We start from the raw sequence: 24,256 nt of genomic DNA, 5'->3' as shown, positions 1-24,256 counted from the left end.
ATGTAGCAGAGGAGAGGTTCGGCAAGAGCGGATAATCCGGTAGCGGGATACAGGGATCAGCGCAGCGTGGTTCCGACAGCGAGGTATGCTTGCAAGCATGAGAGCTTCAAGACAGGTTAGCATCAAGGCACAAAGCAGTTTGAACGAACACATGTGAGTGAGAGCCGGCGATCTAAATAGCCATCCAGTCCGGTGCTCAGTGATGACAGCATCAGTCTTAAAGGTGTATGCGCACCTTACCAAAAGAGAATGGTGGGGCGCATACACTTATGAAAGAGTAATTAGGGTACCCAAAGGTACCAGAACATTACAGTACCCCCCCCTTAAGGCCGGCTCCTGAAGGCCTCTGGAGCTGGTTTGTCTGGGTACTTCGCATGAAAATTGCGGATTAATCTAGAGGCATGTATGTCAGAGGTGTTTAGCCAGGTGTCGTCTTGGGGCCCATAGTTCTTCCATAGAACCAAGTACTGAAGTCTTCCTCTGTGGATACGAGAATCCAGAATCTCTTTTATCTCATATTCTTCTCCACCTTCAACTTGTACAGGGCTTCAGTAGCGACACATGGAAAATGGGATGTATTTTGAGGTCTATTGGCAATGTAAGCTGTACTGCAGCTTTTCCAATAAGTTTCTTGATTGGGAAAGGTCCCAAGAACAGAGGTCCAAGCTTTTTGCTAGGGATTTTCAGTCTTAAATTTTTTGTTGAGAGCCAAACGAGGTCCCCGATAGCGTACTGAGGAGAAGGTCTTCTGCGAAGATCATAGTACTTCTTTTGTTGACTATGAGCGTGTGCAATGGTAGTATTAAGCAAACCCAGAGATTCCTTTATTTGGGTAAGATAGTCTGAAGCTACTGGGTTATTTGAAGGAAGGATGCGTGGTGGAAGAATAGAGGGATGAAACCCATAGTTCAAGTAGAACGGACTCTGCTTGGTCGTACTGTGGGTTGCGTTGTTGTAGGCAAATTCTGCCAGAGGGAGAAGATCCACCCAATCATCCTGTTGGTAAGAAGTGTAACAACGTAAATATTGCTCGATGCATTGGTTGACCCTTTCAGTCTGTCCGTTGGTCTGCGGATGGTAAGGAGAAGTGAGCTTCCGCTCGATCCGTAGTATGTGACATAGTTCTTGCCAGAACTTGGAAATAAATTGTGATCCACGGTCAGACAGAAGAGTTTTTGGGATACCATGTAACTTAAAGACATGTTTCATCAGGAGTTCTGCCGTTTGTTTGGACGAAGGTAGTCTGCGAATAGCAATGAAATGTGCCATTTTTGTCAGATGGTCCACTGACACTAAGATGGTATTAAATCCTTTGGAAGGAGGCAATTCCACTATAAAGTCCAAGGACACAACTTCCCATGGAGTTTGGGGTATTGGTAGACTGCATAGTAGACCGGATGGTCTCGTAGTGTCAATTTTGGACCTGGCACAGACATTGCATGAAGAGACGAATTTTTGTATAGATGTTTTCATGTCAGGCCACCAGAATTGCCTGGTAATCAGATTAAGAGTCTTTGTCATACCCATATGTCCTGCCATAAGCACATCATGCGATAATTCCAAGATCTTGGTGCGTATGGTAGGTGGTATGTAAAGTTTGTCGTTGTAGTAGAGGAAGCCTTCTGCATCAGTATTTAGTTGTGGTGGGGGTGAATCCAAACTTATACCATGCAAAACCTCTTCCTTCAAGGAACGGACAACTCCAATAATGCGTTTGTGAGGTATTATAGGAACGGAAGGGATTTCGAAGTAGTTTTCTTCAGTTAGTCGTGATAGTGCATCCGCCTTTTTGTTCTTATCTGCAGGTGTGTAGGTCACTAGGAAGTTAAACCTTAGAAAGAATAGTGACCATCGTACCTGTCGGTGCGAGAGAGTTTTGTTAGTCTGAAGATATTGGAGATTTTTATGGTCCGTGTATATAAGTATTGGTAAATGGGTGCCTTCGAGTAAATGTCGCCAATTCCCCAGAGCCAATTTTATAGCAAGCAGTTCCTTTTCACCCACGGGGTAATTTATCTCTGGACTGCTTAGGGATTTAGAAAAAAAGGCGACTGGATGAAGTGGTGAAGTGTGAGTTGGTCGTTGGGAGAGTATTGTTCCTACTGCCATGTTTGACGCATCTACTTCCAGAATGTATTGGAGGGATGGGTCTGGATGGCGTAGTATGGGAGCAGAAGTAAACCTTGTCTTTAACAGGTGAAAAGCTTTATTTGCTTCATCTGACCATTTGAATGTTTTTTTAATGCTAATGAGCTGTGTGAGGGGTCTCACAATGGCAGAGAAGTTTCTAATGAACTTCCTGTAGAAATTCGAAAATCCAAGGAATCGCTGTAGCGCCTTGCGTGTGGTTGGTGTAGGCCAATCCTGAATGCAGGATATCTTACTCATGTCCATCTCGATTCCTGTTTTGGATATGATGTAGCCTAGAAAGAGTACCTCTTCTTTATGAAACAAGCATTTTTTCAGTTTCACATAAAGGTTGTGTGCAAGCAATCTCGATAATACTAGTCTTACATGTCTTATGTGTTCAGACAGGGATCGTGAATATATAAGTATATCGTCCAGATATACCACAACACAGACATCTAGTAAGTCTCTGAAAATATCATTTATAAATCGTTGAAAAACTGCAGGGGCGTTGCATAGCCCGAATGGCATTACAAGATATTCGAACAATCCGTATCTGGTTCTGAATGCAGTCTTCCACTCGTGTCCATCACGGATTCGGATGAGATTGTATGCTCCTTTCAGGTCCAATTTTGAAAAATAGGTAGCTCCACGCACCTGCTCAATGAGCTCAGGGATAAGCGGTAGAGGATAGCGATCTTTTATTGTAATAGCATTCAATTGCCTATAGTCGATGATAGGCCTGAGACTTGAGTCCTTATTGCGGACAAAAAAGAGTCCTGCTGCTGTGGAAGAAGTGGAAGGTCTAATAAAACCTTTTTCCAAATTCTCATCCAAATAGTCTTTGAGATGGGAAAGTTCATCCTGTGAAAGAGGATAAACATGACCGAACGGCAATTTGCTATTTGGGAGTAGATCAATGCTACAATCATAGTCTCGATGGGGAGGTAGTGCTTGAGCATTTTTCTCAAGAAAAACCTCAGAGAGATCCTGATAACATAGTGGTGCAATCTCATCTGTCACCACAGACAGGATCTTCCCGAAAGACGGGAGGTTACACGTACCCTCGCAATAGCAAGAGAGGAAGGTCAGGGTCCTTTCCTTCCAATCTATGGTTGGTTGATGTGTGTGCAACCAGGGAAGTCCCAAAACAATGGGAAAGTGGGGTGAAGGTATTAGATCGAAGGTAGTGGTCTTCATATGAGACCCGTTAGTAGTGACTAGGAGTGCCTGTGTCTGATCAGTGATCGGACGAGAGGATAAAGGAACACCGTTAATAAGACTCACTGAGACAGGTTTAAGTTTAGAAATAATAGGAACTTTATTTAAAGCAGCAAAACGTATGTCAATATAATTTCCACAAGATCCTGTGTCAATCATGGCCTTAGTAGTAATCCTGTTCTGGTCCCACTGTAATGTTAAGCAAACAGAAAGGTAAGGGTTAGTGATTGAAGTTGTCAATCCCCCTAGGAGGACATGTGAACACTCACCCTTCTTTTTGTAGACTAGGGGACAGACGTTTATCTTGTGATCCGGGGATGCACAGTACAAGCAGAGATTACCAGATCGTCTTCTGGCTCTTTCCATAGTTGATAGAGGTGGGCGTATGGTTCCTACCTCCATAGGAACGGGGTCAACGGCCGAAATCCGAGAAGAACTGCATAATGGCATTCCCATTTTCTCAGCCTTTCTTTCTCGTAGTCTTCTATCTATGGTGATACTGAGTTGTATCAATGCATCCAGGGTTTTTGGCAGATCCGCTCGGGCGAGCTCGTCTTTAACGGCCTCTGATAGGCCAAGCCTAAATTGGGATTTCAGAGATGCATCATTCCATTCTGAATCAAGGGTCCATCTCTTGAATTCTGCGACAAAGTCTTCTACAGGTCTTCCACCTTGTTTCAAGGATCTTAATTGAAGATCGGCAGTACTCTGCCTATTGGGATCATCATATAGGCTAGTGAGTTCTGCTAGGAACAAGGCATAGGAGTTGAGAAGCTGGTCGCTTTTCTCAAAAAGAGAGTCTGCCCAGGCCCGAGGATCGCCTGTTAGGTAAGAAATAATAGTACAAACCTTAATGTGATCAGGAAGGTAGGTACGGGGTTTTAGCAAGAAAAGTAACTCACATGCGTTTTTAAATTTGCGAAATTTTTTGCGATTGCCTGTAAATACCAATGGAGGATTTATTTTGGGTTCAGGGGACTGAGCAGTGGTAAGTTGTGTCAGTCTAATTACCTGCTGCGACAGAGCCTGATTGTCTTCTTTTAATTCAGCAAGTGCGTGTATTAACGCAGGTACTTGCTGTTTTAATTGTGTCATCTGAGTGGTTATTTCTGCTGAATCCATTTGTGGTTCGTTCAATCTGTAACGCTCCTGCGTTTTACGTATGATGTGGATTTTCAGCTGCAGAAATATTCCACTTCAGTAGTCATGTAGAGAAACGCTGAGACACCAATCCCAACTCTCAATGACTCATCATGTGTGGATGATCTCAATTCAGCAAGTAAATACACACACTCAATAAGATGTTTCCTAGAGTGACTTATGTATATAGTAACACAGTGATGATAGGCTGAAGAGACAGGTTGGGTAGAGATGGTAGATGACAGACACTTGAAAGGAAATGTTCTTGAAAGTAAGATAGTAGCAGATGGGATGCAGATAGGTTTAGCAATCATGTATGGTAGCAGATGACAGAGTAGCAGGTGGACATACAAGAGAGATCAACCCAGTACAAGAACAGGTGGTAGTAGGCTCAAGAGATAGCAATCTTAGATAATGCAGATGTAGTAATAGTCCTTAGTATGCAGAGCTAGATAGTGTAAGCTTTAGTATAAAGGTTATAGAGGTTTCCCCTGTGGGGTACTTATCACTAATAGCAATGTAGCAGAGGAGAGGTTCGGCAAGAGCGGATGATCCGGTAGCGGGATACAGGGATCAGCGCAGCGTGGTTCCGACAGCAAGGTATGCTTGCAAGCATGAGAGCTTCAAGACAGGTTAGCATCAAGGCACAAAGCAGTTTGAACGAACACATGTGAGTGAGAGCCGGCGATCTAAATAGCCATCCAGTCCGGCGCTCAGTGATGACAGCATCAGTCTTAAAGGTGTATGCGCACATTACCAAAAGAGAATGGTGGGGCGCATACACTTATGAAAGAGTAATTAGGGTACCCAAAGGTACCAGAACATTACACCCAGTAGCCTCAGACTACCTTACCCAAATAAAAGACTCTCTGGGTTTACTTAATACTACCATCTCACACGCTCATAGTCAACAAAAAAAGTACTATGACCTTCGTAGAAGACCTTCTCCTCAGTATGCTATTGGGGACCTCGTTTGGCTATCAACAAAAAACTTAAGATTAAAGATCCCTAGCAAAAAGCTTGGGCCTCTATTCTTGGGACCCTTCCCAATCAGGAAACTTATTGGAAAAGCTGCAGTACAGCTCACATTACCAACAGACCTCAAGATACATCCCATCTTCCATGTGTCGCTACTGAAGCCCCATGTTCCTGACCAAGGAATAAGGCCTACCATCCCACCTCCACCTCCTGTACAAGTTGAAGGCGGAGAAGAATATGAGATAAAGGAGATTCTGGATTCTCGTTTCCACAGAAGAAGACTCCAATATCTAGTACGATGGAAGAACTATGGGCCCCAAGACGACACCTGGCTGGATACCTCTGATATACATGCCCCTAGGCTGATTCGCAATTTTCACGCGAAATACCCGGAAAAAACAGTTCTAGAGGCCTTCCGGAGCCGGCCTTAAGGGGGGGGGGGTACTGTAATGTTCTGGTACCCTTATTCCACTTTCCACTTCAGTGTATGCGTCCCACCATTCTCTTCTGGTAGGTGCGCATACACCTTTAAGACCGATGCTGTCATCACTGAGCGCCGCAGAGCGGCTATTTCAACCGCCGGCGTTCTCACTCACATGTTCGTTCAACCTGCCTTGAAGCTCATATGCTTACAAGCGTACCTCGCTGTCGGAACCTCGCTGCTGATCCCTGTATCCCGCTACCGGATCACTCGCTCATACCGAACCTCTCTACTACTGCTTGCTATTAGTGATAAGTACCCCGCAGGGGAATCCTCCATAACCTTCCTACTAAGCTTACACTATCTAGCTCTGCATATTAAGGACTGTAACTATAATCTGCACTGTTGTTTTAGATTGCTAGCTCTTGAGCCTACTAACATCTATCCTTGCACTGGGTTAGTCTCTCCTGTATGTCATCTGCTGTCCTACCACCTACTACCATACATGATTGCTAACCTATCTGCATCCTACCTGTTACCATCTATACTCTCATGAACATTTCTCTCAAGTGTTGTTCACCTATTTGTCACTGTTCATACCTGTCTCTTCAACTCATCACCACTATACTGCTATATACATCTATCACTCCAGGAACATCTTATTGAGTGTGTATATTTGTATGCTGAATCAGACAGACCACAGTGATGAGTTTTGGGAGTTGGAATTGGTATTTCAACGTATCTCTACATGACTACTGAGTGGAGTTTTTCTGCAGCTGCAAATCCATCTTGTTTCAGAAAACGCAGGAGCGTTACAATAGGTTGGTTTGGCAAGAACGATTTTTCATGAATCCATGCTGATTACTACTAATAATACCATTTTCATTACTAAAGTCTTGTATGTGGTCCCTTAACATCCCCTCCAAAATCTTGCAGACTACTGTTGTTAGGCTGACCGGCCTATAGTTACCCGGGATATATCTCGGACCTTTTTTAAATATTGGTACCAATTTTTTTCCAATCAGCTGGCACCATGCCCGTCTGTAAACTATCCTTAAAGATCAAGAATAATGGTCTGGCAATCACCTGGCTGAGCTCTTTAAGAACCCTCGGGTGCAAGCAATCCGGTCCCGGTGATTTATTTATGTTGAGTTTCTCTAGTTTAGTTCTAAGTCTATCTTCTGTTAGCCATGGCGGTACTTCCTGAGGTGTGTTGTTTAGTTTGGCCTTACAAGCTGGGTTAGTGTAGCCCCCCAATTCTTTTGTGAAGACTGAAGAGAAGAAATTATTTAACACTTCCGCCTTTTCTCTGTCCTCTGTGGCAATATTTCCTTTGTCATCTTTTATGGGGCCAATGTGTTCTGGCCTCGCTTTCTTACTGTTTATATACTTAAAGAATTTTTTTGGGGTTCTTTTTACTCTCTTCTGCTATATGTCTCTCGTGTTCTATTTTAGCTGCCTTGATTTGGTCTTTACATTTCTTATTACACTCTTTGTAATGCTTGAATGCTGCCAATGACCCCTCAGCCTTGTATTTTTTGAAGGCCTTTCCTTTAGCATTAATATGCATTTTTATGTTGGAGTTTAGCCACCCAGTGTTTAGTTTTGCTCTTTTAAATTTATTTCCCTTTGGAATGCACTGGCCAATACCTTTGTTTAGTATGCTCTTGAAGCACTCCCATTTTTCCTCCGTGTTCTTTGTTCCCAAGGTTCTATCCCATTTGATATTTTCTAGCAGCGAGCGCAGTTTTGGGAAATTGGCTCTTTTGAAATTCAGTGTTCTTATAATACCCTTGTGTTTCCTATTACTATGATTAATACTGAAACTAATTGACCTATGGTCACTGTTTCCTAAGTTGCCCCGTATTTCTATATCCGTAAGCAGGTCTGTATTGTTGGTAATCAGTAGGTCAAGTACCGCATTATTTCTTGTCGGTGCATTCACCATCTGACCCATGAAATTGTCCTGCAAAACATTTAGGAACTGCCGAGACTTGGCTAAATGCGCGGTTCCTTCTGCCCAGTCTATATCTGGATAATTAAAGTCCCCCATTATAATGACATTTCCCATCCTTGCTGCCAATCCTATCTGTAAAAGGAGGTCTGCCTCCCCCTCCTCCCTCTGGTTGGGGGACCTATAGCATACGCCCAATATTACCTTCCCCACAGTGCCTTCCCTTTGAAGTTCTACCCATAGGGATTCTACCTCGTCCATAGCTACATTATTAATACCATCCCTCATATTTACCTGTACACTGTTCTTAATATACAGACATACCCCTCCCCCTTTTTTACCTTCCAGTCATGAGAGCTGTCAAACCAAGTCTCTGTTATCCCCACAAAATCGAAGTCTTCCTCAAACATCAGTAGCTCCAGCTCTTACATCTTGTTGGCCAGGCTTCTGGCATTGGTATATAAACCTCTTAATTTTGACCGGTTGCATATATTCTCATGTTTTTAGGCTGCTCTTGAGATTTTTCCCCATACCCACCCTGGGTTTAGGAGCTGTGTATATATATATATATATATATATATATATATATATATATATATATATATATATGTATATATATTTATATGCATATGCAAAAAACAATATATTATTGTTACTTCCTATATCTAACCAACCCAAAAATGTATTAATTTCACACATAAACAATGTTTTATTTTTGGGGGGGAGCCATATTATTGTTGCTTGTCATATAGAACAACAGAGACAGCTGTAGGTAGTTCAGGGATTTGAACCCCCAAATACACTGTTGCAGGACAGATTTGCTAACCATTTAGCCACCTGGTGCTCAAGACATTTTTGAAAGCATATGTGATTGGGGTAGACTTGGATAGACTTCTTTCTTAGACAAACCAAAAATACTTAAACATCAATATATAGTTGTTCAAGAAAGAGTTCTGGTTTCATCTGCCCATGCTCAAACAGTTTGCAAATTTTCACATTTTTCTGTGTTTTGATATAGGAATATATTTTTTGGTTTTCTTGGAGTCTTCTTTTAGCAAAAAAAAAAAAAAAAAAAAAAAAAAAAAAACCTTGCAGTGATCAAATACCACCAAAAGAAAGCACTATTTGTGTGAAAAAAAATGTCATAAATTTGTGTTAGGTACAGGCTTGCATGATCGCGCAATTATCATTCAAAATGCAACAGCATAAAAAGCTGAAAATTGGCCTGGGCAGGAAGTGGTTAACTATTGAAACAAGGGTAACCATGCTCAGCTCAATGGTTTAGTGGTTAGTGCTCCTATCTATAAACACTGAGAGCATGAGTTCAAATCCCAAGTATGCCATCACCTCCTTAACTTTTAGACAGCTGTGAATAAATACTGAAACTTTGCAAATGCATAATTGCAACCTGCACATATGCATGTCTGTTTCTTGAACATACCATGACATGCAATTTTAGGTGATGTAGCCAATGTATTACTATGTGGCAAAAAAATAATAACACACAACATTGAACACACAGGGTGTTAGCATGGTTGGGGCTTGAACTCATGATCTAGCAATCTTTGTCTATGAGCATAGACCACTACACCAAACTGCTGAATACAATCAGACATGCCTGAAAGTTTCAGATGAATAAAGAATGAAGATTGATAATTAGACAGCTGTGTAATCTGCTATTAGTAAATCTAAAGGTTAAAACGCATAAGATACATAACTATACCTAAAAAATAACATAAACCATAATAGATGACATTGCTGTGTAATAGTGATTCAGAATAGACAAATTTCCTTTTATGAAAAACACAAACGGAATTTGGTTATCTCCAAACCCAAATTCACTAAAGCACCTAGTTGAAGGTTTAAATCCAGCAGCTTCACCTAATTAAAATTCTAATGAGTTTAGGTTGGAGTTAGTTTTGGAGAAGTGAGCAGCTCTACTCCAAACTCTTAGTGAATTAGGCTCTATGTAACGTTGTTATAGTGGTTATAGGTGGAGTGATGCAATGATTTTTATAAAGTTGTTATTTTGTATTGAGTCCAATAAAATGTGATACTTTTTTGATATTGCATTATTGTCTGGGGTCACATTATGCCAACATTCTTTGGGTTCTATACCCACTTTTTTTGGGGTGAAATATTTATACTCTAACTTTCTCACAGCATATGCTTGTGATAAAATTCAGAAGCCATAATAGCCATGACTAGTAAGCTGTAGCATGAAATAATATTTTTTTATTCAATTTCCACAGAGTAAACATAATCACATCATTATTAATTAAGAGGCTCATTAAAGTATATATTTTTTGTGTAAATTAACCTTGGTTCCGTATTTTGTTCTGAATAGCTGAGAGAAGATTTACTTTTGGAGGGCTGTCTTTGACTCTCTCTTTATACATACTCTTAGTTACTGTATGCTTTTCTTGAGAGTTAGTCTTAACATTCTGTTCTTGAACATGCTTTTCTTGAGAGTTACTCTTGACATTCTGTTCTTGAACATGCTTCTCTTGAGAGTTACTCTTGGCTTTCTGTTCTTGAACATGCTTCTCTTGAGAGTTATTCTTGGCTTTCTGTTCTTGAACATGCTTCTCTTGAGAGTTATTCTTGGCATTTTGTTCTTGAACATTCGTTTCTTGAGGCATACTCTTGGCATACTGTTTTTGAATAGGTTTTTCTTTGGAATTACTCTTGGAATGACCCTTAAGAAGAGTCTTCTTTAAATGCAAAAATTGAATAAAGTTTTTAATCCTCTTTAAACTCAACTCTTTACTCTTGCTTTTGTCTTCACTGTCAGTGCTGTCACTGCTGTCAGTGCTGTCACTGTTTTTTTCCTCTATCCTGAATGGGCAAGGAATGTTGGGATTCCTTTTCCTTACAACTTTGTGGGTGCAGTTCACCTTCGTGGCTACGCAGATCTTGGGGTTGAATCCTACTGCAATTGATTCACTGCAGAAATAAAGAAAATGTGTATTTTTTCTCAATAAATACATCTTTAAGTGCTGTTGTTATGCAAGTTTGTGCACAGCTGTTCAGAAACATGAGTTTATAAGGCTTTTAAAACAACCCCATGCCTAGACAATGGAAACACTTCCCAGCGGTAAATAATAGGAATACTAATACATTGAAAATAATAATGCTTTCACTTCCTAGTACCTATATGTACTAAAAGTGATTTCACTGTTACCAAGATTATACCAAAAGAGGGACAAGGTTTTAAGTAGTTTTAATAGTGTTTGGCATCTTAACCCCAGTGTTTGTGGTATTGGTGCATGGTTACATAGTTTCATAGTACGTAGGTTGAATAAAGACAATAGTCCATGCAGTTCAACCTGTGTAGGTGTACGTGTCATGGTCGATAATTATTTCCAATATCCCTGTATGTTGCTTTCTTTAGGATATACGTCCAAGAGTCTTTTAAAAATATCAATTCTCCCTGCTGACACCACCAATTGTGGAAGAGAATTCCACATCCTTATCACCCTGACAGTGAAAAACCCCTACATAGCTAAAGGTTAAACTGCCTCTCCTCCAATCTCATTGTGTGTAATCTTACACTCCCTGGGATTGAATATTTTTTTTCCTACGCGAGGTTCACCATTGAGGTATTTGTAAATTGCTATCATATCCCTTTCAAGTGTCTCTTTTTCAGTGAGAATAAAGTTAGTGCTTGTAGTCATTCCTCGTAATTGAGGTCCTCCAATCCCCTTATTCATTTAGTTTGCCCTTCTTTGGACTCTCTCTAGCTCCAGCACATCCCTTTTGAGGACTGGTGATTAGAACTGGACGAAATACTCCAGATGCGGCCTAACCAGTGGCAGGATTATAGTTTTATCTCTAGAGTACAGTATATCCCCCTTTTTATGCATGCTAATATTCTGCCGGCTTTGGTAGCTGCAGCATGAGATTGCATGCATTGCTCAGTCTGTCTTCTACTAGGATCTCCAGATCTTTCTACATCCTTGATTCCCCCAGAGGTTCTCCCCCTAGTAAGTGGTTTGTGTTTATGTGTTTAGCCCCCAAGTGCATTACCTTACATTTCTCCACATTAAACCTCATTTGCCATGTAGTTGCCCACCCCATTATTTTGTTCAGGTCTTTCTGTATAACTTCTATATCCTGATGTGAAGTTATTGCCCTGCTGATTTTTGTGTCGTCCACAAAAACTGAGATTGAGCTATGTATCCCATCCTCTATGTAATTTATGAATAAATTAAAGAGAATTGGACCCAACTTATTACTCCAGACCAGTCTGACCGAGTATATGTTACTTATCACCACCCTTTGGAACGTGCCCTTGCTACCAGTTTTCCATCCAAGAACAAACCTTATGGCCCATGCCTGCAGACCTCAGCTTGTAGATTAAGTGTTTATGGAGAACTGTATCGAATGCTTTTGAAAAATCCAGATACACCAAATCCACAGGCCTCCACCTATCTCGATGGCAGCTCACTTCCACATAGCATGTAAACAGATCGGTCTGCCAAGAACAACTCTTTGTAAACCCATGCTGATTACTACCATTGATGCTGTTTTCTTCAGCAAATTCTTGGATATAATAATAATAATTTACCTACTATTGTTGTTACGCTGACTGGCCTGTAGTTTCCAGGAATATGTCTCTGCCTTTTTTGAATATTGCTACCACATTGGCTTTTCCCCAGTCTGCTGGTACAATTCCTGTCAGTAGGCTGTCTGCAAAGATTAGGAATAATGCTCTAGCTATAATTGACTGACTTCTTTGAGGGCTCTTGGGTGTAAGCCATCTGGTCCTGGTGATTTATTTTGTGTTAAGCTTATCTAGACTTTCCTTGACTCTGACCATTGTTAGCCACAAGGGTACATCCTGTGATGTGTTATTAACAATCCTGTCATGTTCAGTATACCCCTCCCTTTCCTGTGTAAAAACTGAGGAGAAGAAAGCATTTAGTTCAGTTGCCTTCTCTGTGTCACCTGTAACCATCCTCCCATTATCATCTTTTATGTGGGCAATGTGCGCTGATCTCGCTCCCCCCTTTCCCTTTCCCATTCACAATGTCACTCCTCTACCACACTTACATAATTTTTGATATATATAGACACACTCCTCCCCCTCTTCTTCCTTCCCTGTCCTTCCGATACAAGGAATACCCCCGAATGTTTGCCAGCCAGTCATGTGAGCTGTCAAAACCAAGTTTCTGTTATTTCCACAAAGTCTATGTCCTCCTTGTGTAATAGCAGCAATGGTTTGTAGCTATCCTCTGGAGTTTTTCAGTTTCTCTGTGACATTCACTAAATTGGAAGCATGGACTGTGAATTGTATTAGTATTCTATTAGTACTTAATGAGCAACCTACTAAACATTCCTTTTTTGGTAATACATTTTTTCCTGATACTTTTTTACTCTACCTTCCTTCTTTCTGCTTCAACCCCTTGACTGCTTAAGATGTACACCAGGGGTGTCAAACTCAAATTCATCACAGGCCGAATCAGCATTATGTTTGCCCTCAAAGGGCCGTTTATATTTAACCACTTACCCACTAGGCATATTTTTGACAATTGGTGTTTACAAGCTAAAATCCGTTTTTTTTTTTTGCTAGAAAACTACTTAGAACCCCCAAACATTTATATATTTTTTTAGCAGAGACCCTAGAGAATAAAATGGAGATTGTTGCAATATTTTTTATCACACCGTATTTGCGCAGCAGTCTTCCAAACGCATTTTTTTTTGGAAAAAATTCACTTTTTTTTAATTAAAAAAATAAGAAAACAGTAAAGTTAGCCCAATTTTTTCCATAATGTGAAAGATAATGTTACGCCGAGTAAATAGATACCCAACATGTGACGCTTCAAAATTGCGCATGCTCACAGAATGGCGACAAACTTTGGTACTTAAAAATCGCCATAAGCGACACTTTAAAAATGTCTACAGGTTACCAGCTTAGAGTTACAGAGGGAGGTCTAGGGCTCAAATTATTGCTCTCACTCGAACGATCGGAGCGATACCTCACATGTGTGGTTTGAACACCGTTTACATATGTGGGCAGGGTTTTCGTATGCACGTGAGCTAACGGGGACAGGGCGCTTTAATTTTTTTTTTTTTTTTTACTATTTATTTTATTTATTATTTTTTATTTTTACACCGTTTAAAAAAAAAAAATGTATAATTTTTATTCCTATTACAAGGAATGTAAACATTCCTTGTAATAGAAATAGGCATGACAGGACCTCTTTTTTGTGAGATATGGGGTCAAAAAGTCCTCAGATCTCACAAGTACACTTAAAAATGAAAAAGAAAAAAAAAAAGGGGCCTTTAAACCAGTTGCTAGGCAACAACGTTTGCCGTCGCTCCGGTCCTCCAAGACCATAGAGTCGAGTGAGGGCAATCTTGCCCTCACTCGACATCCTGTCTGTCAGGATCCGGGACCGGATCGTCCTCCCCGCTGCCGGCGGGTCCGGTAAGCCAGGAAAAGTACCGGGACTCGGCGGGAGGGGGGCACCTCCTCCGCCGCCCCGGAAGGGTGATCCCGCGGTGAATCTACCACTGGGACCACCCGTATCGGAAAGCCGACCGCCCGCCGTTTAAAAAAATACCAGGGTTTTGGCAGCTATCTGCTGCCATAACACCGGTATTTAGCTTTAAACGGCTGACGTAAATAGTCGTTGGGTGGTCGGTAAGTGGTTATAAAAGGTTCAGAGCACCCCATCCCCCTTACATCAAATGTCAAGAGCATCTGCCCCCCCCCCCACCATCAGATGTCAAGAGTCCCTCACCTTCCCTTACATCACAGTGCACCCTCCTTACCTTGTGCTGCTGCAAGGAGGAAGCTGAGGACGGAGCTGAGAGGCAGAAAGTGCAGAGTCTGGAGGGGGACTAGAGGAGTGCTGGAGTCTACTAGATGCTAAGACCAGGGAAAGTGGAGAGGAGAGGGTGCTGTTTTCCACTCTATTGTGGACTGCTGAGATGGGGAGGGGGTAAGATACGAGCCTCCCTTTGGCTGCATGGAGAAGTGCAGGATCTAGTGGAGGAGCTCTACCATTCTCTCTTCTGCTGACTGCTGAGACAAGGTGAGGGCAACAATAAAGGAGTTGCTGCAGCTGCAGGAGAGGTGCAAGGGCCACATAAAATTGCCTGGAGGGCCTAATTCTGCCCCAGGGCCTTGTGTTTGACACATGTGATGTACACTATAAGTCATGTTTTTTTATTCTTCTAATTAGTCAATGATATGTAGCAAATACTATATTAATCAATGTATTAAAACAAGCTCATGGTTGTCCTGAACTTGTTTTAAGTGTAGGTGAGGGCTTCTCCTCTTTAAGTATAAGTTATTATGGTGGTTGTGCAGCCATTTGATCACTACATAGTATGAATACAGATGCTCCTCCTTCCACTGTTCTTTGCTCTCCATTCATGACAGCAATGAGACCACTGTCCTCTCCTAATGTTAGTCTCATTGCTGGCTGTTTAAAAGTCAAGGAGACAGATAGGAAGCATGTCCACCAGTCACCTTGTGGTTTGGAAGAAACCAGTTTTGAGTAAGCGCTGACTTTAGCGCGAAACGCGTTACCTTTTATGTTCCTGTCATACCTGTGATGTGATTTTAATACTTCAATAAAGTTACCAAGGAGTGCAGCAATATTCTGGATTTTTGCATGTCTCTGAATCTCACAGATGAGCAGCACCCTGGGTTCCTGTTCACAACATGTGAGAGTCGGCATTTCTTTGGTTAAACAATGTGCAAAATGCCTCCGAGCAGCCCTATTGCATGGATGCATTTTTTTTTGGCTTTACAAAATTACAGCATCTGCAGACTACAATGGAAGTGTCATTTTTAATAAAATTAAACCACAACATGTCCTATGTACCAGTTAGAAATATTTATTAATGTTGTAGTAATATTTCAGTTTTCCTTTATTATACAGATTTTTATCTTTGCTAAAAATCTGTCTTTTAGCACCATGTAAATACACAAATCATATTCCCATTAACCAGGACCACATTTATCAGTTATTTGGATCTTTACCTACTACAGCATTCTATTCCATTCTTGTAACAATGACAGTCTTCACAGGTCACTGGATTTACCCATTCAGAATCCAAACTATGAAAGCCATCATCCATCCAGCAGCCTAAAGAAAATGAAAGGTGTTTTTTTTTGTGCTCACTTTTAATTCAAGAAAAAAAAAATGTAACCCACTTTGCCTAAATGACATGAACACAGGCCAGGATGAATATTACAGTCTAAAAACAAAGGAGTAGTAAAGGAGCTCCATAATATTGTAATTATATTTATATTACATGACTATGGCAATGCACTTTCTTTCACAATGTTTAAAGGCAATGTATAATATTTGCAATGATTTTAGATAAGCATGTAAAAAATCTGCTTAATACAAATAATGCAATGATTTACGTTATATAAATCTTGTATTTATGGATAGTTTGTAATTATATAGGTACAAAGAAGCAGCCAAGGTTTGCTCACTACATACACAGGCTCTTCTCCCTGCTTTGCAGTGCTTTGCAGTGCTATACGGTGACTGTGCTTTACTGCTCTTTCTCACAATGCATGTCTAAGAATCAGCTACAACACTGAAAATAATAGACTTCCTGACTGGCAGATATCTTTCTCAAGGTTCACTCTCTCAATCAACATTGCCTATTTTTAATACGTATGCTGCTGGCATTAGTAAATAGATAGGAAAGTATATTTTATTTACTTGTTTTAAAAGGTTGTTTTTTTTTTTTTTTACATTTCTTCAGTTACTTCCTGGTTTTCAGGCCTACGAAAATGATGACATCCATTCCAGGAGTCTTCGGGAGGGGAGGAGGGGCTTTCTCAGCTAAGCACACCCTCCTGCCTGCTTGCTAGAGCTAAGTACATATGGATTCCAGGAAGAAAATGCTACCTAAATCATATGCCCTTACTCAAGATGGCCACAGCCAGAGATGCTAGGGAGTGTTTTTTTAAAGTAATTTTTCAGGAAAACAAAACATGAAGACATGAATAGATGGGGGAGTTTTTTGAATATTAAAAATGAATTAAATGGCATTGACTTGTGATGCTCAGATGCAGTGTAGTTCAACTTGAAGGAGATAGGCAGAGTGGTTTTTTGCTTACTTGAATTGCTAATCTACAAATGTCTACATTTAGTACAATAAAAGAAATATGGAAGATCAATCCTCATCCTGCCCCAAGCAATAAATACTTACTTTTCTTTTTCTCCATTCTTACTTTATTTAACGCCAGGATATACCTAATACTTCCACGTATAGTGGAACATGTAATTCACTAAATGTGACAGTGGGCCAATCAGACCTGTCACATGAGGAAGGAGGGTGGGGGTCCTTATTCCTGGTAAGCTATGACTCCAGCAATTCCTAATGTATGCAGGGCACTTTTTTGTCTTAACAGCAAAACAGAGTCCTGGGGGAGTGAAAGTAATCTATGTAATATGTGTCTGGAGGTTTGCATTAAAGTGAACTTGTTGCTTTGTCCTCAACTAATTAGGCCTTTTGCACATGATACTCCTGTTTGAGCATCTCCTTTTGGCCTCTTGCACACAATACTCCTGTTTGAGCATTTACTTTTTCCAGACCTTTTTTTTGGTATGTATTTGCGAGTATTTGCGAGTATTCATGCGTATTTGCGTGCGTTGAGGCTTAAATTACTGACCAAAAATGCAGATTTTTCTATTTTGTTCTTATTGAAGAATGCACAGTGCTTGTTTAGGCGCCTATGTGCACAAGCACATTACAATTAATGGTCTGTATTTTAGCTCAGAAAAAAAAAAAAAAAAAGCCATACTGAGCTTTTTCAAGCTGCGAGATGCTCAAACAGGAGTATCGTGTGCAAGAGGCCTTAGTTGAGAGTTATTCTATGAAAATGTCAACATTCATATCTAGTTGATTAACATATTTAACATAGATCTCTGCAACAGGGTGTAATGTAAAGCAAGGTCTGCTGATGCCTTTAATAAAGTGAAAGAGAGTCCTTGGTTACAGTATAGATTGTACCTTACCTAGTCGACGTTTTACTCCTTTAGGCAGGATATTCTTATTCATTTTGCAAGCACTTTCAGATACTGATACAAAGAATCCAAATGTGACCACAAGGTACAGAAGCAATGCCTACAAAATAATTATAAGGGTTTGTTTAAGTTGGCTATTGAAAAAACTAAATGATCAACTTCAGTGTAGGTACCCTGTTGACATCCTTTCTTTCTCACTTAACAATTCATTTTTAGAATTTAGAACACATAAGGACTTACTCAACAAAGCAAAAAAAGCATAGTAGCCAACAGCAGCCAATCAGCATTCTTAGTTCATTTACATGGTAGAAGTAAACGGAATGCCGATTGGTTGCATTTTGCACTATTATCAGCATGGCACTACCTTGCTATTTATGACCAGTAGACAAAAAATATTCTTTGAACAGCACTTCTACAAATGAATGTATGTGAGAGTTGTTATTTATATAATGTGAAATGCAAAAAGGCAATAACATTTGTAGAAAAAGTGCAGCTTTGACTGGTGTCTTCAGTTTGATTTATTTCCTTACTTTCACGTCTTTGGAACTGATGCAGGATTACTGTTAGAGTGTAATATTATCAAAGTCTCTCTGGATAAAGCCAATATAATAAAATTATCCCCTGCCCCCCCCTCCCCCCCACTACACACAGAATCAGGCCCTGACCCCTACAACTTTGGCAAAGAGATGACACAAGAATTCTCAAAAAAATGTAACTGAGCTCTTGAGTGCCTGTGGCATAAGATGTAAGTCTCAAAAAGATTTCAACCAATATAAATCTGCCATCCAAAAATACAATTCCTGCCTCCACTCTGCCAAGCAGACCTATTTTATAACTCTCATTAACAAATTCTCATCCAGTCTTGGTCAACTATTACCTTCAACTAAACCTTCAACTATCTACTTCGTCCTCTACTGCCTCCACCCAATAACTCACTCACTGCTCAGAAGATCGCCAATCACTTAAAAAATAAGATTGATACAATTTGTGATGAGATCCCTGCTGCACAGATACCTCCCTCACTTAACACTCCATGTCCACAGGTACAACCATTACTTCCCTCATTAAATCCCACTACTATAGACAAAGTTGCTAAACTTTTTTCTTATGTCCACCCAACCACCTGCCCTCTTGACCCTGTTCCCTACTCCTGGACCTCTCTGCTGCCTTTGACCCAGTGGACCACCCCCTCCTCCTCAAAAACCTCCACTTTTTTAGTCTCCATGAAGGTACTCTTCACTGGTTCCTATCCTACCTTTTCAACTGTGCCTTCAGCATCACTGCAATTTTACTTCCTCCTCTTCTCTTCCTTTCTCCATCAGGGTCCACCAAGGTTCTGGTCTTGGACCTCTCCTATTTTCAATCTACACCTCCCTGGGCCAGTCTCCCATGGCTTCCAATGCATTTCTTTGCTGATGACACCCAAATCTATCTCTCTACCTCCCAGCTCAACACTAATTCCATCACTAATTTGTTAACAGACATATTAGTCTGGATGTCACACCACTTCCTCAAACTAAATTCATCCAAAACCAAGCTCATAATATTTCCTCCTCCACAGCCTCTTTCCCCGGCTTCTCTGCCAAGATTGATGACACAATTATCAACCAGTCCCCGCATGCCAAGGTGATCGGTATTATCCCGGACTTTAAACTATCCTTTTCGGCTCATCTTCCAATTATTGTCCAAAGCTTGCCGCCGCAACCCACGCAACATCTCCAAAATATGCCCCTTCCTAACCAATGACACCACAAAGCTTCTAATTCACTCCTTAGTCATCTCTTGCCTCGACTACAGCAACTCCCTCCTCATTGATCTACCTTTACATAGGCTATCCCCCTTCAGTTCATCATGAATGCTGCTGCGAATCTCATTGACCTTAGCAACCATTCAGTGTCTGCTACTCCTCTCTGCCAATCCCCCCCCACTGGCTTCCTCTCAACCAATGAATTAATGTCAAAATACTAACAACTTACAAAGCCACCCACAATTCGGCCCCCAGCTACATCACTAACCCATTCTCAAAATAGCAACCAAATCATTCTCTTCATTCCTCCCAAGACCTCCTGCTCTCTAGATCCCTTGTCACCTCTTTCCATGTTTGCCTCCACGACTTCCTCTGCGCCTCTCCCATCCTATGGAATTCCCTACCCCAATCTGACTATCTGCTACTCAGTCTACATGCAAACAATCCCTAAAAACCTTTCTATTCAGGAAGGCTTATCATGTCCCCTCCTAACAGTTGTACTTTTATTTTTTCCATCAGCTCATCCCCCACAATTTTTTCCTTTTGTATCTCTTGACCCTCCCTCTTAAATTGTAAGTTCTAATGAGCAGGGCCCTCTGATTTCTCCTGTATTATATTGAATTGTAACTGTACTGTCTGCCCTCATGCTTTAAAGCACTGTGCAAACTCTTGATGCTATATAAATCCTGTATATTAATAATAAAAATACCCCGTAAAGGCCAGGAAGAGTAGAGCAGTCCAATTTACACAAGTGGATTGTGGTAATGTATATGTGTTTAATGACTGGTATCTTGCAATTAAGGTGCATTGCGTTACACAGTCAACTAATTTTGAATAGGCTGCCAAAGCTCTGCAATGCCTTTCAGATCAAACATGTACCAAATTGCACAGACTGTTCACAGTAAGTGTGCTGTGTTAGGTGCATTGGGGAGGTACTTAAAAAAAGCATTGCAGTGCAGCTTAAAGTGTACGTGAACAGTTATAATTTCGCTTCTTTTTTGTCTGCTAAATTGTATCATTGAAAGCTTTTTGTTATATCTGTTTATTTAGTGGAAAAATACCTGTTGTTTTTGCAAAAATCTTGTGAGCTGATAACTTCCTGGGTTCCCTGCCTCTGCATAAGGAGGGGTTATATATAAATCCTTGGGAATGTTGTTAATTCTTGCATTTAGATTAAAATGGTGTAAATGTTAATCTCTTTCAATGCAAATGGGAGGGGCTGAAACCTAATGTTTAACCTGCAGGTATTGGAACACCTCGGAGGTAGGTAAGTAATAGTCTTCACGAGTTTTGGAATAACTTGATTATAAAATCAAGCTAAGCTGGCCATAATAGATTTTTGAATGAACATTTGTACTAACATTCGCACTAAGATTCTCATCAGTACATTTGATTACATGAGGAATGTTGTTTGAACATACTTAAAAAAATGTTTGCTTTTGACATTTGATTTTGGGCTGAATGGACTTTCCCACCACATTCACTGTTAGCAATTGGTTAATTTGAGAAAAAATTTCCATCCTGCTCTTTCAAATTTTTCCGTCACCGTGTTAGAAAACAAAATGTCGATTTGACCTCACTTATGTTTATAAAAATCAAATGAATATTCCTAAATTGAAAATTTTAAAATGTAATTCTACTAGTGTACCAGCTTCATATTCACATTGATCTAGCGTTCAAAGGTTAAATCTACTTTCATGGAAAAAAAATAGATAAAAAAATTAATATAGCATATAAAATTGCCACACAAGCCATATTGTAATTGAATGTCATTTAAATTACCTTTTCTTTTTCAATCTGAGGCCACTGTTTTTTTTTTTTTTTTTTTAAAGTCCATGCAATATTGCAACCTTTTCTAAGCCTGTGCTAAGATACAAGTTAGATTTTAGACACCCTCTCCAAAAAAAAAATAATTTTTGATGAGATACTTCCAAAAGGTTAATCGTTGCTAATGGGAAGTAGACTCTGCAATTTTCTTCATTAGAACACTGAGTGTCGGTCAGCTGATTGATCATGAAAACTCCAATTCAGATTTACCCATTGAGGTATCCAAACAAACAGCTTTTTCTTCAGAGCAAAAACAGGTCGAAATCTTCCGTACAGTTTACTAAACTTGCAATGTACATTGATCACCCAGGGGAGTTGCTTTTTTATCAACAACAATGAAGTTACTCTTTAAAGGTGAGTCAGATCCTGGGGAAAATGAAGGATTACAGACAATGAATAGAAAGGGTAAAGTTGTCCCATATTTGGAGGGAGTGTTGGTTTTTGGATTATTGTTCTGGTGTTCTTTACTATATAAAAATACTGCTGGGAGGAATATAACCCAGTGAAAAAATTATGCTAGGAAGGAGTACCGATTGGACTCTGGGTGGTGTTGGAGAGGAATACATCTTTGACAATTCTGTAGATTTCTGGTCTTGTGGAGGAATACAGCCTGGACTGTGTATATGGTGATGGGGAGAAATACAGAATTGTGTATATTGTTTTCGGTTAATAGCTGGGGATGTAATGCTAAAGGAAACATATATTTTGCACTTGTGTACTTGTTTTTTTACTTGCTTTTTAAAAAACTGTATGACGTTTTTTTTTTTCTGATGGACCAATACTTTGTTAAGGCACTTAACTTATACAATTTAATGTACTTTAAACTAAGGTTCAAATGAGTACAATTCATACTCAAAGTGGACCTTCAGTCATTTTTTTTACCTTTCCATCTATTAAATCTTCTGCTCTTGTTGTTTTAACTTTAAATAGTAAAACGTTTTTTTCTACCAGTAAATACCTTATACAGCCCACTTCCTCTTTCTTGTCTTGCAATTAGCCTAGGCTAATAACATCATGCACATCTCTCTCTCTAACTCCCGTGAGGGGGGGGGGGGGGGTCGAACGGCAGAAGAGTAGAGGGATGAGTCACAGGAGAGCCAAGGAGAGCTGCAGTGCTAGAGGGGGCTGGATGAGAGTGGAGATAGAAGGAGACTGCAGAGATCAATGTGTAGTCAAGGAGAGAGGAGACATTTGCAGGCAAGCAGTGGTGTGAATGTCTGTCTGTATATATGTGTATGTGTGTTCGTCTGTATATATGTGCGTGTGTCTGTATATATGTGTTTGTGTGTCTGTGTGCCTCTGTGTGTGAGTGTTGTGTCTGTGTAAATCTAGGAAGTGAACAGGCAGCTTATTTTACGTTTCTTCTTTTAAAAAATTTAACCCTTTAAAAAAAAAATCTCTTTTTGCTCTATGTGTCTCATTGTGGTGATTTTACTTTTTGTCACAGAGACAGACAGGAAGTGAAGGGAGATTCAAGTTTGACATTGGTTACTAGACCAGGTGTCCTATTGAAAATTTGTTAGATTTCTCTTTTATTATGTCTTGGTAACAATAGCCACCATGAAAAACAAGGTCAATCTGCCTAATAGGGCAATGTTCTGTCCAAAATTAAAGAAAAAAGTTTTGGCTTTAGATAAACTTTAAAATAATTGTTTCAGTAAACTTTAAAATAAAATTAACAATACTATGGGGCTATATAACAAACAAACGTAAATTGTAATAAATCAAATACAATACAAATACAATATATCTAATTTGTCATGACTTATACAAACATATATTCTTTTAACAGATTATTGAACTTCCTGCTGTTGATATTCACTGGAAACGCACCCAGAGATAATCCCCCCCCCAAAAAAACTTTAAATCAGTTCTAACCCAATGCAGGCCTCTAACCGTCACCTAAAAACAATGTTACACAGTCATTTTTATTTCGACTTACCATTTTGAAATGTGTTCTGTTTCAAGTGCTGGATGGCATGTTTGAAGAACTTATTTATATAGTGATGTGAGAGGGAATACAATGTAAATAAACAACAGAAAGTAAATATTTAACACAAGAACACTTCAGTGAAAATGCTGTCAGCATTATAATCTCTTCCTATGAAGGATTTACTGGAATTAACAATACTTGACATATACTCTAATCTGTATCGTTGTAGAGTTAATGTCCAATGAAATCATAAAAGGAAAACTTGGACTTTTTAGGCGCTATAAAGACAGTATATATAGTCTTAAAATGTCATTTTCTTTAAATATAAACTTAAAAAGTTAATGTTAAATAAAATCCACATAAAAAATCATAGGCTATCTTTGTATTTGTGTTGGATATTAAACACCCTTCCATATTTCACACCTCCTCGGTTATTAAGTCAAGCTATCATATATGTTCACAGAACTGTTCCTTTGTATGCATCAAAATATGCCCCAATACTTGTTTCCTACAGTAAAAAGAGGACAGATTGACTCAATCAGGTTTATTTACTAAAGCTAGAGAGGGCAAAATTAGTCACAATTCTGCAGAGAAACCAATCAGCTTCTAACCTCAGCTTGTTTAATTTTTCTTTAGCAATAAAAGCTGGAAGCAAATTGGTTTCTCTGCAGAATTGTGACTAATTTTAATGTCTCTAGCTTCAGTAGATAAACCCCATTGTGTTTCACAGTCAATTAATGCTGAAATCTTAGCTGCACTATATTACCAAAAGTATTGGGACACCTGCCTTTACACGCACATGAACTTTAATTTTATTCCAGTCCATAGGGTTCAGTATTGAGTTGGCCCACCCTTTGCAACTATAATAGCTTCAACTCTTCTGGGAAGGCTGTCCAGGAGG

At 39.8% G+C, this 24,256-nt stretch overlaps 1 protein-coding gene across 1 annotated transcript in view; it reads right to left on the bottom strand.

The window, feature by feature from the left end:
• Positions 1-10,156: 10,156 nt before the first annotated feature.
• The window catches only part of LOC309564280 (uncharacterized protein), a gene marked incomplete at both ends in the record, with an annotated part of 32,676 nt that continues 18,576 nt past the window's right edge, over positions 10,157-24,256 (bottom strand). Inside the window, 3 exons of the mRNA XM_082268901.1 lie at positions 10,157-10,787; positions 15,841-15,946; positions 17,840-17,948. Coding sequence (XP_082125027.1) covers positions 10,157-10,787; positions 15,841-15,946; positions 17,840-17,948 — 846 coding nt within the window. The remainder of the gene's footprint in view (positions 10,788-15,840; positions 15,947-17,839; positions 17,949-24,256) is intronic.

This window comes from Pelophylax lessonae (genome assembly GCF_965119305.1).
Source record: "Pelophylax lessonae genome assembly, chromosome: 9".
Lineage (NCBI taxonomy): Eukaryota > Metazoa > Chordata > Amphibia > Anura > Ranidae > Pelophylax > Pelophylax lessonae.
Note: the sequence above shows the minus strand (reverse complement) of the source record. Positions and strands in the feature narration are given on the sequence as shown.